The sequence below is a fragment of the Phaseolus vulgaris genome, chromosome 9 (genome assembly GCF_051622355.1).
Source record: "Phaseolus vulgaris cultivar YP4 chromosome 9, ASM5162235v1, whole genome shotgun sequence".
Classification (NCBI taxonomy): domain Eukaryota; kingdom Viridiplantae; phylum Streptophyta; class Magnoliopsida; order Fabales; family Fabaceae; genus Phaseolus; species Phaseolus vulgaris.
Window position 1 is genome coordinate 18558259 of NC_143506.1, and position 10598 is coordinate 18568856.

Below are 10598 nucleotides of genomic sequence, written 5' to 3' on the forward strand. Positions count from 1 at the left end.
GAGACATTGCTAATAGTAAAAGAACTTGTTATCATTTGTATAAATTGTAAACCAAAGTGTGAATGATGATGGTAATGACATGAGTTTGAAATATGAAATAGATAATCGATATAATAAGATAATCGATTAAATTGCGTCTGACATAATCAATTATGTTATATAATTGATTAAATTGCACATGAACCCAATCCAAATAATATAGATCTCATACATTGTACTTAATTAGGTAGAAATCATCCATAATGACTTTTTTCATAAAGTTGAATGATACTATCCGAACAAAAAATCTAAATTACAAAATCCAATCTATAATTATTCAAATCCATATTAGTTTTAGTTCATCTCAAATCCAAATTCATATTTTTGGATTTTAAATCCAATTCATTTAATTGGATATGGATTAGATATAAATTGGATACATTTCTGGATTATCCAAATTGAATTTTGGTTGGATTTTGACTTGGCCCGATCTAGGTTGAGCCAATACAATTCGGGCCCAGGTTGAGCAAAGTCGACTCAAGTCCACGTCTGAGTTGAGTCGTCTAGGCCTAAGTCGAAATGAGTCGGTATGGGCCAAAGTCGAGCCAAGTCATTTCGGGCCAAAGTCGAGCCGATTCAACCCTGGGCCAAGTCGAGCTAAGTGGTCGATATTGAGTTGATTCGAGTCGGCCGAGGCTGATATGGAGCCGACTTGGCCCATGCCAATGTCTAGTCGAGTTGGTCCAGGCCCATGACAACCTGAGTCTTTCGGGCCCGATATTGAGTCTAGCAAGCTCGGGTCGATATCCAGATGATCGGGCCAGGTCTGATGTTGAGTTGATTGGGCCCAGGTTGATGTCGAGACGAGCGGGCACCGGTCGATGTCGAGACGAGCGGGCACCGGCCGATGTCGAGACGAGCGGGCACCGGCCGATGTCGAGACGAGCGGGCACCGGCCGATGTCGAGACGAGCGGGCACCGGCCGATGTCGAGAAGAGCGTGCCCGGGTCGATGTCGAGAAGAGCGTGCCCGGGTCGATGTCAAGCCGAACGGGCCCGGGCCGATGTCGAGCTTAGCAGGTCTGGACCGATGGAGAGTCGTTCGGGCTCGGGCCGATGTCGAGTCGAACGAACCCGAATTGATGTCGTTTCGTGTGGGCTCGGGTTGATGATGAGTCAATGTCTAGTCGTTTGGGTCTGGGCTTATGTAGAGTCGTCCGGGCCCGATCCGATGTCGAATCAATCGGGCCTAGGCCAATTTTGAGTTGTTTGGCTCGGGCCGATGTCGAGTCGATCGGGTTCGGTTTAATGTCGAGAGAGCCCAGGCCGATGTTAAGTCGTTCGGGCCAGGGCTGATGTCGAGTTCTCCGGGCCAGGGCTGATCGAGTTGTTTGCCTCGGGCCGTTGTTGAGTCGAGCGGGCTCGAGTCGTTGTCGAGCTGATCGGGCTTGGGCCAATGTCAATTCGTTCAGGCCCATTTTGATGTTAAGTCGTTCGGGTCCGAACGACTCCACATTGGACCGAAGTAGAGTCGTCTGGGCTCGGAGCGATGTCGAGTTTTTCAGGGCCCAGATTGATGTTGAGTCGTCCGGGCCCGAATCGATGTCGATTCGTCTGGGCCCAGGCTGATGTCGAGACGTCCATGCCCGATCCGTTGTCGAATCGACCGGGCCTGAACCGATGTTGAGTCGTTTGGCTTGAGCCGATGTCGAGTCGAGCAAGCTCGGGTTGATGTCGAGTGGGCCCGAGCCTATGTCAAGCTGAGCGGGCCCTGGCCTATGTCGAGCTGAGCGGGCTCGGTCCTATGTCCAATCGTTTGGGCCTGGCTGATATCGAGTCGTCCGGGCTGATCGAGTTGTTTGCCTCGGGTTGATATCGAGCTGAGCGGGCATGGGTTGATGTCGTGCCGAGCAGGCCCGGACCGATGTCGTGCCGAGCAGGCCCGGACCGATGTTGAGTCGTTCGGGCTCGGACCGATGTCGATTTGTTTGGGCCCAGATCGATGTCGAGTCGTTAGGGTCCGGAACGATGTTGAGTCGAGTTTGTCCATGTCCAAGTTGAGTCGACTTAGATCAGTTCAAGGCAAGTTAGTCTGTGTCCAATTTGATCTAGTTAAAATGGATATGGATTTTTAATCCCAATCCATTTATTTGGATTTGGATTTAGATTGGATTTTTATCCATGACCAGCCCTAATACTTAGCAAGTTGTGTTCAACACATATGTTGAACCAAGTGGTGTTCAAGCTTTGAAGAATCCAAACCCTTTGAAGGATGTTGAAGCCTTGGCTGTGCTTGGTGTTGTTGTGCTGGTTTAGTATAGTTCTGAGGTAGTTTGAGTATTGTAATCCACCCCTTGATCGAATCTAAAGCATAAGCATCTCAATCTTTGTGAAAGTAAAATGTTTTCAAACTAAGTTAAAACAATCGATTGTTTTGTCGAAACAACCGATTGTTTATACTTAGATGTTTTGAAAAAAAGATTGAAAACTGTTTTTAAAATGGTTGAACTGTTAAGAACCAAAACAACCGATTGATTCGAAGAAACAACCGATTGTTTGTTTTGGGACCATAACAGAAAAACTGTTTTATCTTTGACTGAGCTTTAAATGATTTAACTGATTACGCTCCAGTCATTAAATGCTTTGACCAATCATTTAATGTAATTAAAGAGTTTGTTAAGATTTGATAACAAACTACATCTTTGAATAAATTAAGAAAAACAGATTTGAGAATCAATCTTTGACAAGTTTTTGCTAAGAGTTTTTGAGTCTTTCAAAGAGCTGAGATTGCTAAAAGTTTGTGATTGATCAAAGTTTGTGGAATAGAATTCTGCTTGTATTGATTTCAAAATTATCTTCTGTAACAAGTGTAATTCTTGTACTCTGTGAAACAAGTTTCGTTTCTGTGTTTGCTGAGATTGGTTGTGTGTTCTTGAGGGGATCAAGATCAACAATCTTGGTGTTGGTGTGTTGGCCAAGAAGAGTGTGTGTCTTGAGGTGTTCAAGGTCATTCTCTTAGTTGTTGTGTAAGTGATCAAGTTGTGATTGCTTAGTGGTTTTCCTCAGAGTTTCTGAGAATACTGGATGTAGCTCTGGATTTGGAGTGAACCAGTATAAACATCTGTGTGCAATCTCTCTATCCTTAACTCTTTAAATTCAATTTTGTTTGTTGTTTGCTGGTATAAACAACCGATTGTTTTTCTGGTTCTGCTGTTTTGTTTGCTGTTTTTGGTAAACTGAATTTCTTATCAATTGTTTCCTGAGATAAATTCATTCTTTTTTTAAAAGTTTACGAAAATCCTCTTTAAACAATTCACTCCTCCTATAGTTTAAAGCCATCCATTCTAACAACATAGGTCTTCACCAGCTGCATAGCAGATTAAAAAGAAATCTTTGGTAACTAGTTTATATTGGGTTATTTAGGATTAACATTTTTTTTTGGTTTTATTTGAGAATCCAAACATACTTAAAATCCATATGATTTGATTTCTTATATAGCATGTGTTTTATTAGGACCCTTTTTCAAACTATAGAAACAAGTGGCGAATGGTAATGTAGATAATATTCTTAAATTGAAGAAATTTTTAAAAGTTTCTTTTGTTTCTTTTATTGTGTAATACCAAGTGTGAAATTTGCTAGAGTTTTTATAAGATACTCAAATTTTTTCAAATACTTATGGCAATCCTCACCTTTCTAGAGAAATTGATTTACAATTACATAGAGTTTTTATAAATTATTTTTAAGGCATCAATATTAGTTTTCAAATTATCATTTTTCTTTTAAGTTAATATATTCTTAAGTTATATATTATGTCGAGTCTATTGTTTAAATTGTCATTCATCATCAAATGAAGATGATTTTTTCATTCTCCCTTTAGCTACTTGAAGAGATGTAAATTTCCATGTAGTATAGGATCTTCTTTTCTTATGATATTTTTTTGTTTTCTCATTTTTCTCAAACTTTTGTTTCATAGCTAACAAAGGAGAACCATGTGTAATGTGATCATCCTTACCACAATCATAACATATGTATGTTTATCTTTAATCCTGCATCTTGTAAATTTTCCTTGGCATCAAAAATTTGTTCTTATACTTAAAAAATATTGAGAACTTCTTCAATAAATTCTGATTTTCACTTATTAAATTGCTTGTTTCTTTCTTTTCTATGCTTTTCTCAATTTTTCTTATGTTAGCTTTGAGAACTATGTTATTCTTTTTTTGTCTTTCTTCTTCCTTTAATCTCCCTAGTTCTATTTCATGCTTTCTTGATTTTCAAACAATGTGGTCATGTTCATCATACTCATATCTCTTTATTAAAAAATAAAAATAACTTTCGATGTATGCTTTTTAGAGTCTTGGATATTGTTGAGTTCTTCTTTGTCAAAAGTCTTTCTAAGAGTAAGAAATTGATATATAAGTGAACCTTTTCTAAATATAATAAATGTTCTATTATAGTGGTATCCTAAACATCTCATACACATACAAGAGTATTCTTACTTGCTTTCTCAACTTCTTTAGTCACTTCATGAGTGACTAGTAACACATAACATATTTATTTAGTTGAAGAACATACTAACTCTATAGATTAAAAATAATTTATCCTAATTTTTCAAAAAGTTTTCTCTTGTTATACTTGTAGATGCATCTCAACAAATGTTTGTGAATAACTAATCATTTTGGATCAAAATTGAGTAACTTTCAATAATCTACTTTGTATACCAATTGTAAAACAAAGAATGACTAAAAATACAATCAAAAGGGAGTGATTTGGTTTAAAAAATTACCTTTAAATATGTTAAGAAAAGATGATAAGAGAAATTAAGTCATTCGTCAATAACCACGGAGAACAAAAAAAGAATTCAAGATAATGAAAGAAAAAGGAAACATAGACACAAATTTTATACTAGTTCAATTTTTCTCGAATCTACATCCAATTAATCCAAACAAATTGAGTTGGAGTTTTTCACTAAAAACTTGCTTTATGCAATTAAAACAAGAAAACTAAAAACACTTCATGAAGCATTCTTTAGAAAGTTTTACACCAAGTAAAAAGATCACTCAATTATCTATAAAACACCAAATGTGGGTGCAAAACTTATAAATCCGATTAAAAGGGAAACAAATATTTGTGATACGATTACATATAATAATATAACATGATCGACCTTTATTATTAACATTGAAATATTTTAGAACAAAATGTTTGATCCAATTATTTTTATGAATTAATGGATTATTCTTTTATGTTCCGCAAGTATTTTGTGGTTTGAACTTTGGTATAGCTATGCTGTCTGTAGAAACAATGTGATATAAATTATGTGGTTTCTCTTTAAAGGTATGTAAGCTCAAAATGGTAGAGCGCTCAAAGCATGTTTCATTAACCTTATTTACAAAAATTGTGAATGCTAATTTAATTTCAAAATTAAGTAGATTACCTCGGTCTTATAAAAGTTTATTTGCTGGTGGTTTGACCCACTCGGATCTGTACCTGAAATGTTTGTTGTGGATGCTTTTTGAACAAGGTTTTTAAATAACAATATGGTATATTTTTTATACTCATTTTTTAAAAGTATTTTCAAGTAGTTATTTTTAAGAATATGTTTTATTTTGAGACACCATATATATCCACATTTTTTTCATTTTTTTTACTATTATATATTATTATATGTATATTTTATTTATTTAAATGAAATATAGATTTATGTGTATTTGCATGTATGAGAGACAGAACATGAGATACGGAAAGAGCTTTAAAGTCAAGAGATTTGAGAAAGAAGAGAGATAAAGTAAGAAAAACATGAAGAGGATAAAATGGTGATAAAATTCAAATTGAAAAGCAGCAAACATCTATGAAAATTGAATAAATAGAGATATATTTCAAAAAATTAAATTAAAAAAAAACTACCCTACATTCAAAACTTCTTCTAATAACTATTTTAATATATTTAAAAAAAAATAAGAAATGACGCAATATTTATAATACAATAATAAAATTAAATAAATATTGATATAAGAATAATGAGATTCTCTTTGTATTTTTTTTACAAATGTCGTTATCATTTTATTCTTTAGATTCTGTAATTATTTTTAAAATTTAATTAACTATACACAATGAAATCAATAAAAACAGTTTATTTTTGCAAAAAAATTTTATAAAAATATCTTACCCTTAATAAAAACAATTATACTACTTTTTTAGTGTTAATAAAAAAAATATTGCTAACTTCACTTAAAAAATACACTTACATATGTTGAAAATATAAAAATTATAATAAAAAAAAGCTATTCTTTGACTTGAAAGAAATATCCACAAATATTAAAGTTAATAGTTGAAGACCCAGTCTAATAGAAAATATACAAAAAAAAGGAGAAGAGATAAATTTGAGAAATAAAATATGATGACAAAATTTTATATTCTTTTTTTTAATAAAAAATTTAAAATAATCTAATATTAAGGCAATCTAATTATTTTTATAAGATTATGAAATTTTTCTTTTTTTTCAAAAATTTATTATGAAAACAATATATTTTATTATTAAAAAAATCAAATAAAAAGGAAACAAAAGGAGACGCTAATGGTTTGATGATTTTTTTAAAAAGATTTGGTGTAGTTTTTTTATATATATTATAAAAAATATTATAAAAATAAACAGATTTTTTAAAAATTATTGAGATAAATAAGTTGCGCATACTTGTGACAAAGAAGTAATGTGGCTTTAGTATTAAAATAAAATCGTAACGTTTTTACACAACTTTAATTAATATTAATTAATATTTTTTACATAAAGTTATGCCATACTTTTGATCTCAATTGAAATAGTAACGCAACTTGACGGGGAAGATAATAGTATCAACTCTCTAAATAAGTTTTTAAGAATGATTTCTATAATAACTTAAAAAAAAATAAAAAAAGACTTCCAATTAATATTTCGTTTTATTTTCATCTACAACCACACATAAAAGATTCCCACACATTTCATTTCCAATTTTATTATTTATAACATTAAAATATAATAAATATAAAAAGAATCTTACAATTTTACCCTTTAAATAATATTTTTAATTCAAATAATTCATCCAAATAAAAAAACAGCATACACAATAAAAAAAAAATGTTTCCACTAGTAACTCAGAAAGTGGTTATTTAGAAGTACAAAAACCGCATCATAACTGAAGCCCAAAGTTGAGGTACTTAGCAGTTATCAACAAAACCCTAAACCCTCTCTTCCACTCCGACTCAACACTCATCCATGGCAACGCAATCGTTAGACGAGGAAACAACTAAGAAAGTGATACGACAAGTACGAGTCATATTCAATCTTGTTTTGTGTTTCAGCATTAATTTTGCTACTATCACTGATCATTGAATTTTTGGTTACTTTTTTTTTTTTCCATCAGGTGGAGTTTTATTTCAGCGATAGCAACCTTCTCACCGATGGTTTTATGAGGAAGAGTATCACTGAAAGCGAAGATGGTTGTATCCTTTTTCTTCATTTTCGTAGTAACCGTTTTTTTTTTTTTTTTTGTGTAACTGTCTTCGTCAATAGCCTTGACTGTGACCGAACAGTGATTAGTTTGGCTCTGATTTGCTCTTTTAATCGGATGCGTAAGCACCTTACTTTGGGTGAGGTGAAGCCCGATGGAGTGCCCGAAGATACCGTGAAAGCTGTTGCGCAAACTTTGAGAAATTCTGCTTCACTCAAGGTCTCTGAAGATGGTTAGTTTCTTTTCCCTCGTTTTTTGTAGGTTTGATTACTTTAGGTGTTCATTAACATCTGCAAAATGTTCCTACGTTGGATGAAGGATGATCAGTTATATCTTTTTTTTTTCGTTTTTTTTTTATTTGTATGTTTTAGGGAAAAGGGTTGGCAGAACAACTAAACTTCCGAATCCAGAAGAGGTTGCGCAGGCGGAGATAAGAACACTTGCTGTGTCACCATTTGAATATGATCTGAAGCTTGAAGATGTGGAGAAATTCTTTGGTCAATATGCTAAGGTAATAGTAACTCCAGGGACTCTGGGGCCAGTGTCATGATTGACATGCAAACATTTAGTTGAAATGGACCATGTATATTTTATCATCTTGGGTTGTCAATGTGTGGCGAGTCAACTGGAGTCAAATATGCATTAGAGATGTTTCTTAATTCTCTTGAAGGGGAATTGAGATCATAGCCCAAATGCTTGTCATAAGACATTATTCTCCATTTAGAGATGAACGGTGCATTGTGTTTGTCTGTTTAATGTTGAGTGTTAAGATTTATGTGTTACTTTTAACGAGTAGAGAAGCTCTGTTGCTTAGCTGGAAGTATTTTAAGTACGAAGTTCTTTGTATGATCCCCTTTTGATAGAGTATGTGTATATTTTGTGGTTTCAGGTTAATAGTGTGCGGCTTCCCCATCATGTTGGAGACAAAAAATTCTTCTGTGGCACTGCCCTTGTTGAATTCTCATCAGATGAAGAAGTAGAAAAAGTTTTGAAAGAAAAATTGGTGTATGCTGGGGCTGAGTTAGAATTAAAACTCAAGTAAGCGCCTTCGAATACCTTTACCTGAGATTAATTAATTTCTAAAACAGTGAACAGATGTTTCTTTAGTTGCACATTGTCCTGTCCTCATTTTATCAATAACTCAAATTCACTGCATTGTTTCTTGTAACTTATGCTCGTATTACTGAATTTGAGAATTTTGGTATTTAATGTATGGATATATCTAATGTTTATATTTACTCATTCAGGAAGGACTTTGATGCAGAGAGGGAAAAAGAATTAGAAGATTTTAAAAAATCTCGTCCACCTTTGGGTTCAAATCACCAGAATAACTCAAATGAAGAAGAAGAAAGGTAAAAGCTGTCTATTTTTTTATCACCCTAAAGGAAAGTATACACACAAACTGACAGTTTTTATTCATTTTCATAACAGCTACCCTAGAGGCTTAATTATTGCCTTCAAGCTAAAGAGTACCTCAGATGAAGTTCCTTCAGACCAAAGCGTTGCTGATCAACATAATAGTGCTGTCCCCAAAACAGGTGAAGAGCCTGAAATTGCTGCTGGAGAAAATGACCGAAAGGTAGATGAAGAAAACAATGAGACAAAAGAAGCAATGGAAACTGGAGGTCAAGACAACAATGAGATGAAAGAAGCTAAGGAAACTGGAAGTCAAGACAACAATGAGATGAAAGAAGCAAAGGAAACTGAAAGCGAAGAAAAGAATGAAACAAAAGAAACAAATGAAACGGAAGGTGGAGAAAAGAAGCGACAGGCTGGTGACAAATTTTCTGCCGCTGCTTACAAGGATAACATGGATGTCGTCTCACGTGAGGATTTAAGGAGTGTCTTCGAAAAATTTGGAACAGTGAAGGTACTAGTGTTTCCCCCTTCATCTAATAGAGTATTTTGCCTTGTTTGTTTTAGATTTCGCAGCTGTCTGTTAATAACACATCACCCACTCCCACTGGAGTTTGTCTTCCTGTTTCTGGAAGGATACTTTTCCTTTTTTCTAGTTTTATTTGCTCAACCTGATGTGAGACTAGAGTCCTTTTACTGAAAAATTGGCTATAAACAAGCTTTCTGTATTGATGAAATATGCTTGTTCTCCTGTTTAGTACATCGATTTCAAGATTGGAGAAGTGTCAGGATATATCCGATTTGAAGAAACGGAAGCCGCTCAGAAAGCTCGTGCTGCTGCAGTTATTTCAGAAAAAGGCGGTTTGGCTGTAAAGAATTTCATTGCTATTTTAGATCCAGTGACTGGTTAGTTAGTTCTGCTTTCGTTTTCTTTCTTTATTAAAACAGTCATCTAATTTTTGTTTGGATTTCGTTTGCGGGCTTAAAATGTTATTTCTCATAATTAATCCAAAAGTTGGTGCGATTAGTACCAACGTGTTGGCTAAGCTGAGAGCCTTTTTTGTTTTTTTTAATGATATCAGGTGAGGCCGAAAGAGAATACTGGAGCCAGCTTCGTGGGAATCAAGGCAAGCACCGAGAATTTAAGAACAAGCAGGGAAGGTACGTAGCTGGAATCAACGATGCTCTGAATTTTAATTTACCGTTCTTCTTTTCCCTTTATTCTGTTGGTTGTTCTTAAAAGGTAGAACAAAAATTAATGAATTCTCTTTGCAGGGGGGGATGGCATGGTAGAGGGAGCAAAAATGCACGCTCTAGAGATAATAGTTCTAGAGTTGGTCGCCCAAATAAGGCTCAGAAAATTGGTGCTGCATAATTTCGATATCAACCAGCAAGGTTCCGAACCAGTTTACTGCTTATTGAATTCTCCGCTAATATATTAAGTTTTGTTTTTATGGTTCTTCATTGTAACATGGTACATTATCATTACTTGCCATATTTCTTTATAATTTATCATATGCCTTATATATTTTTTTTTCCTTTCTGAGGTTCATATTTTACATAATGACGTAGAATAGAATAATGTGTGGTAAGATGATAGGGTAAAACGTTGGTAATTTTTTTAGTAAATAAATAAATTGCTTCTCACACTTGCGTTGTTTAAGTCCGGTTAATATGGCGAAACTTATGAAGTTCTTGGCGGTAGGGGGATTCTTTTAAAATTTTCTAAATACACCTTGGAGGAATGTTTAGTAGGAGAATTCTTATAAAAAATATAAAA

General features: G+C 34.3%; 1 protein-coding gene across 1 annotated transcript; it reads left to right on the forward strand.

The window, feature by feature from the left end:
* Positions 1-7091: 7091 nt before the first annotated feature.
* On the forward strand, positions 7092-10354 carry LOC137820886 (la protein 1). The gene is made up of 10 exons (XM_068625193.2): positions 7092-7278; positions 7376-7454; positions 7545-7694; positions 7834-7973; positions 8352-8500; positions 8710-8814; positions 8894-9332; positions 9577-9724; positions 9901-9979; positions 10094-10354. The coding sequence occupies exons 1-10, from the start codon at positions 7228-7230 to the stop codon at positions 10191-10193; spliced, it is 1440 nt and encodes a 479-aa protein (XP_068481294.1). The 5' UTR covers positions 7092-7227; the 3' UTR covers positions 10194-10354.
* The last annotated feature ends 244 nt before the right edge of the window (positions 10355-10598 follow it).

What these genes read in the sequence shown, in the direction of transcription:
- LOC137820886 (XM_068625193.2), top strand. Translation starts at nt 7,228, where the DNA reads ATGGCAACGCAATCGTTAGACGAGGAAACAACTAAGAAAGTGATACGA. An exon ending in AAAAATTTGGAACAGTGAAG is followed by an intron (nt 9,333 to 9,576) that starts GTACTAGTGTTT and finishes TCTCCTGTTTAG; the next exon opens with TACATCGATTTCAAGATTGG. An exon ending in TATTTTAGATCCAGTGACTG is followed by an intron (nt 9,725 to 9,900) that starts GTTAGTTAGTTC and finishes TAATGATATCAG; the next exon opens with GTGAGGCCGAAAGAGAATAC.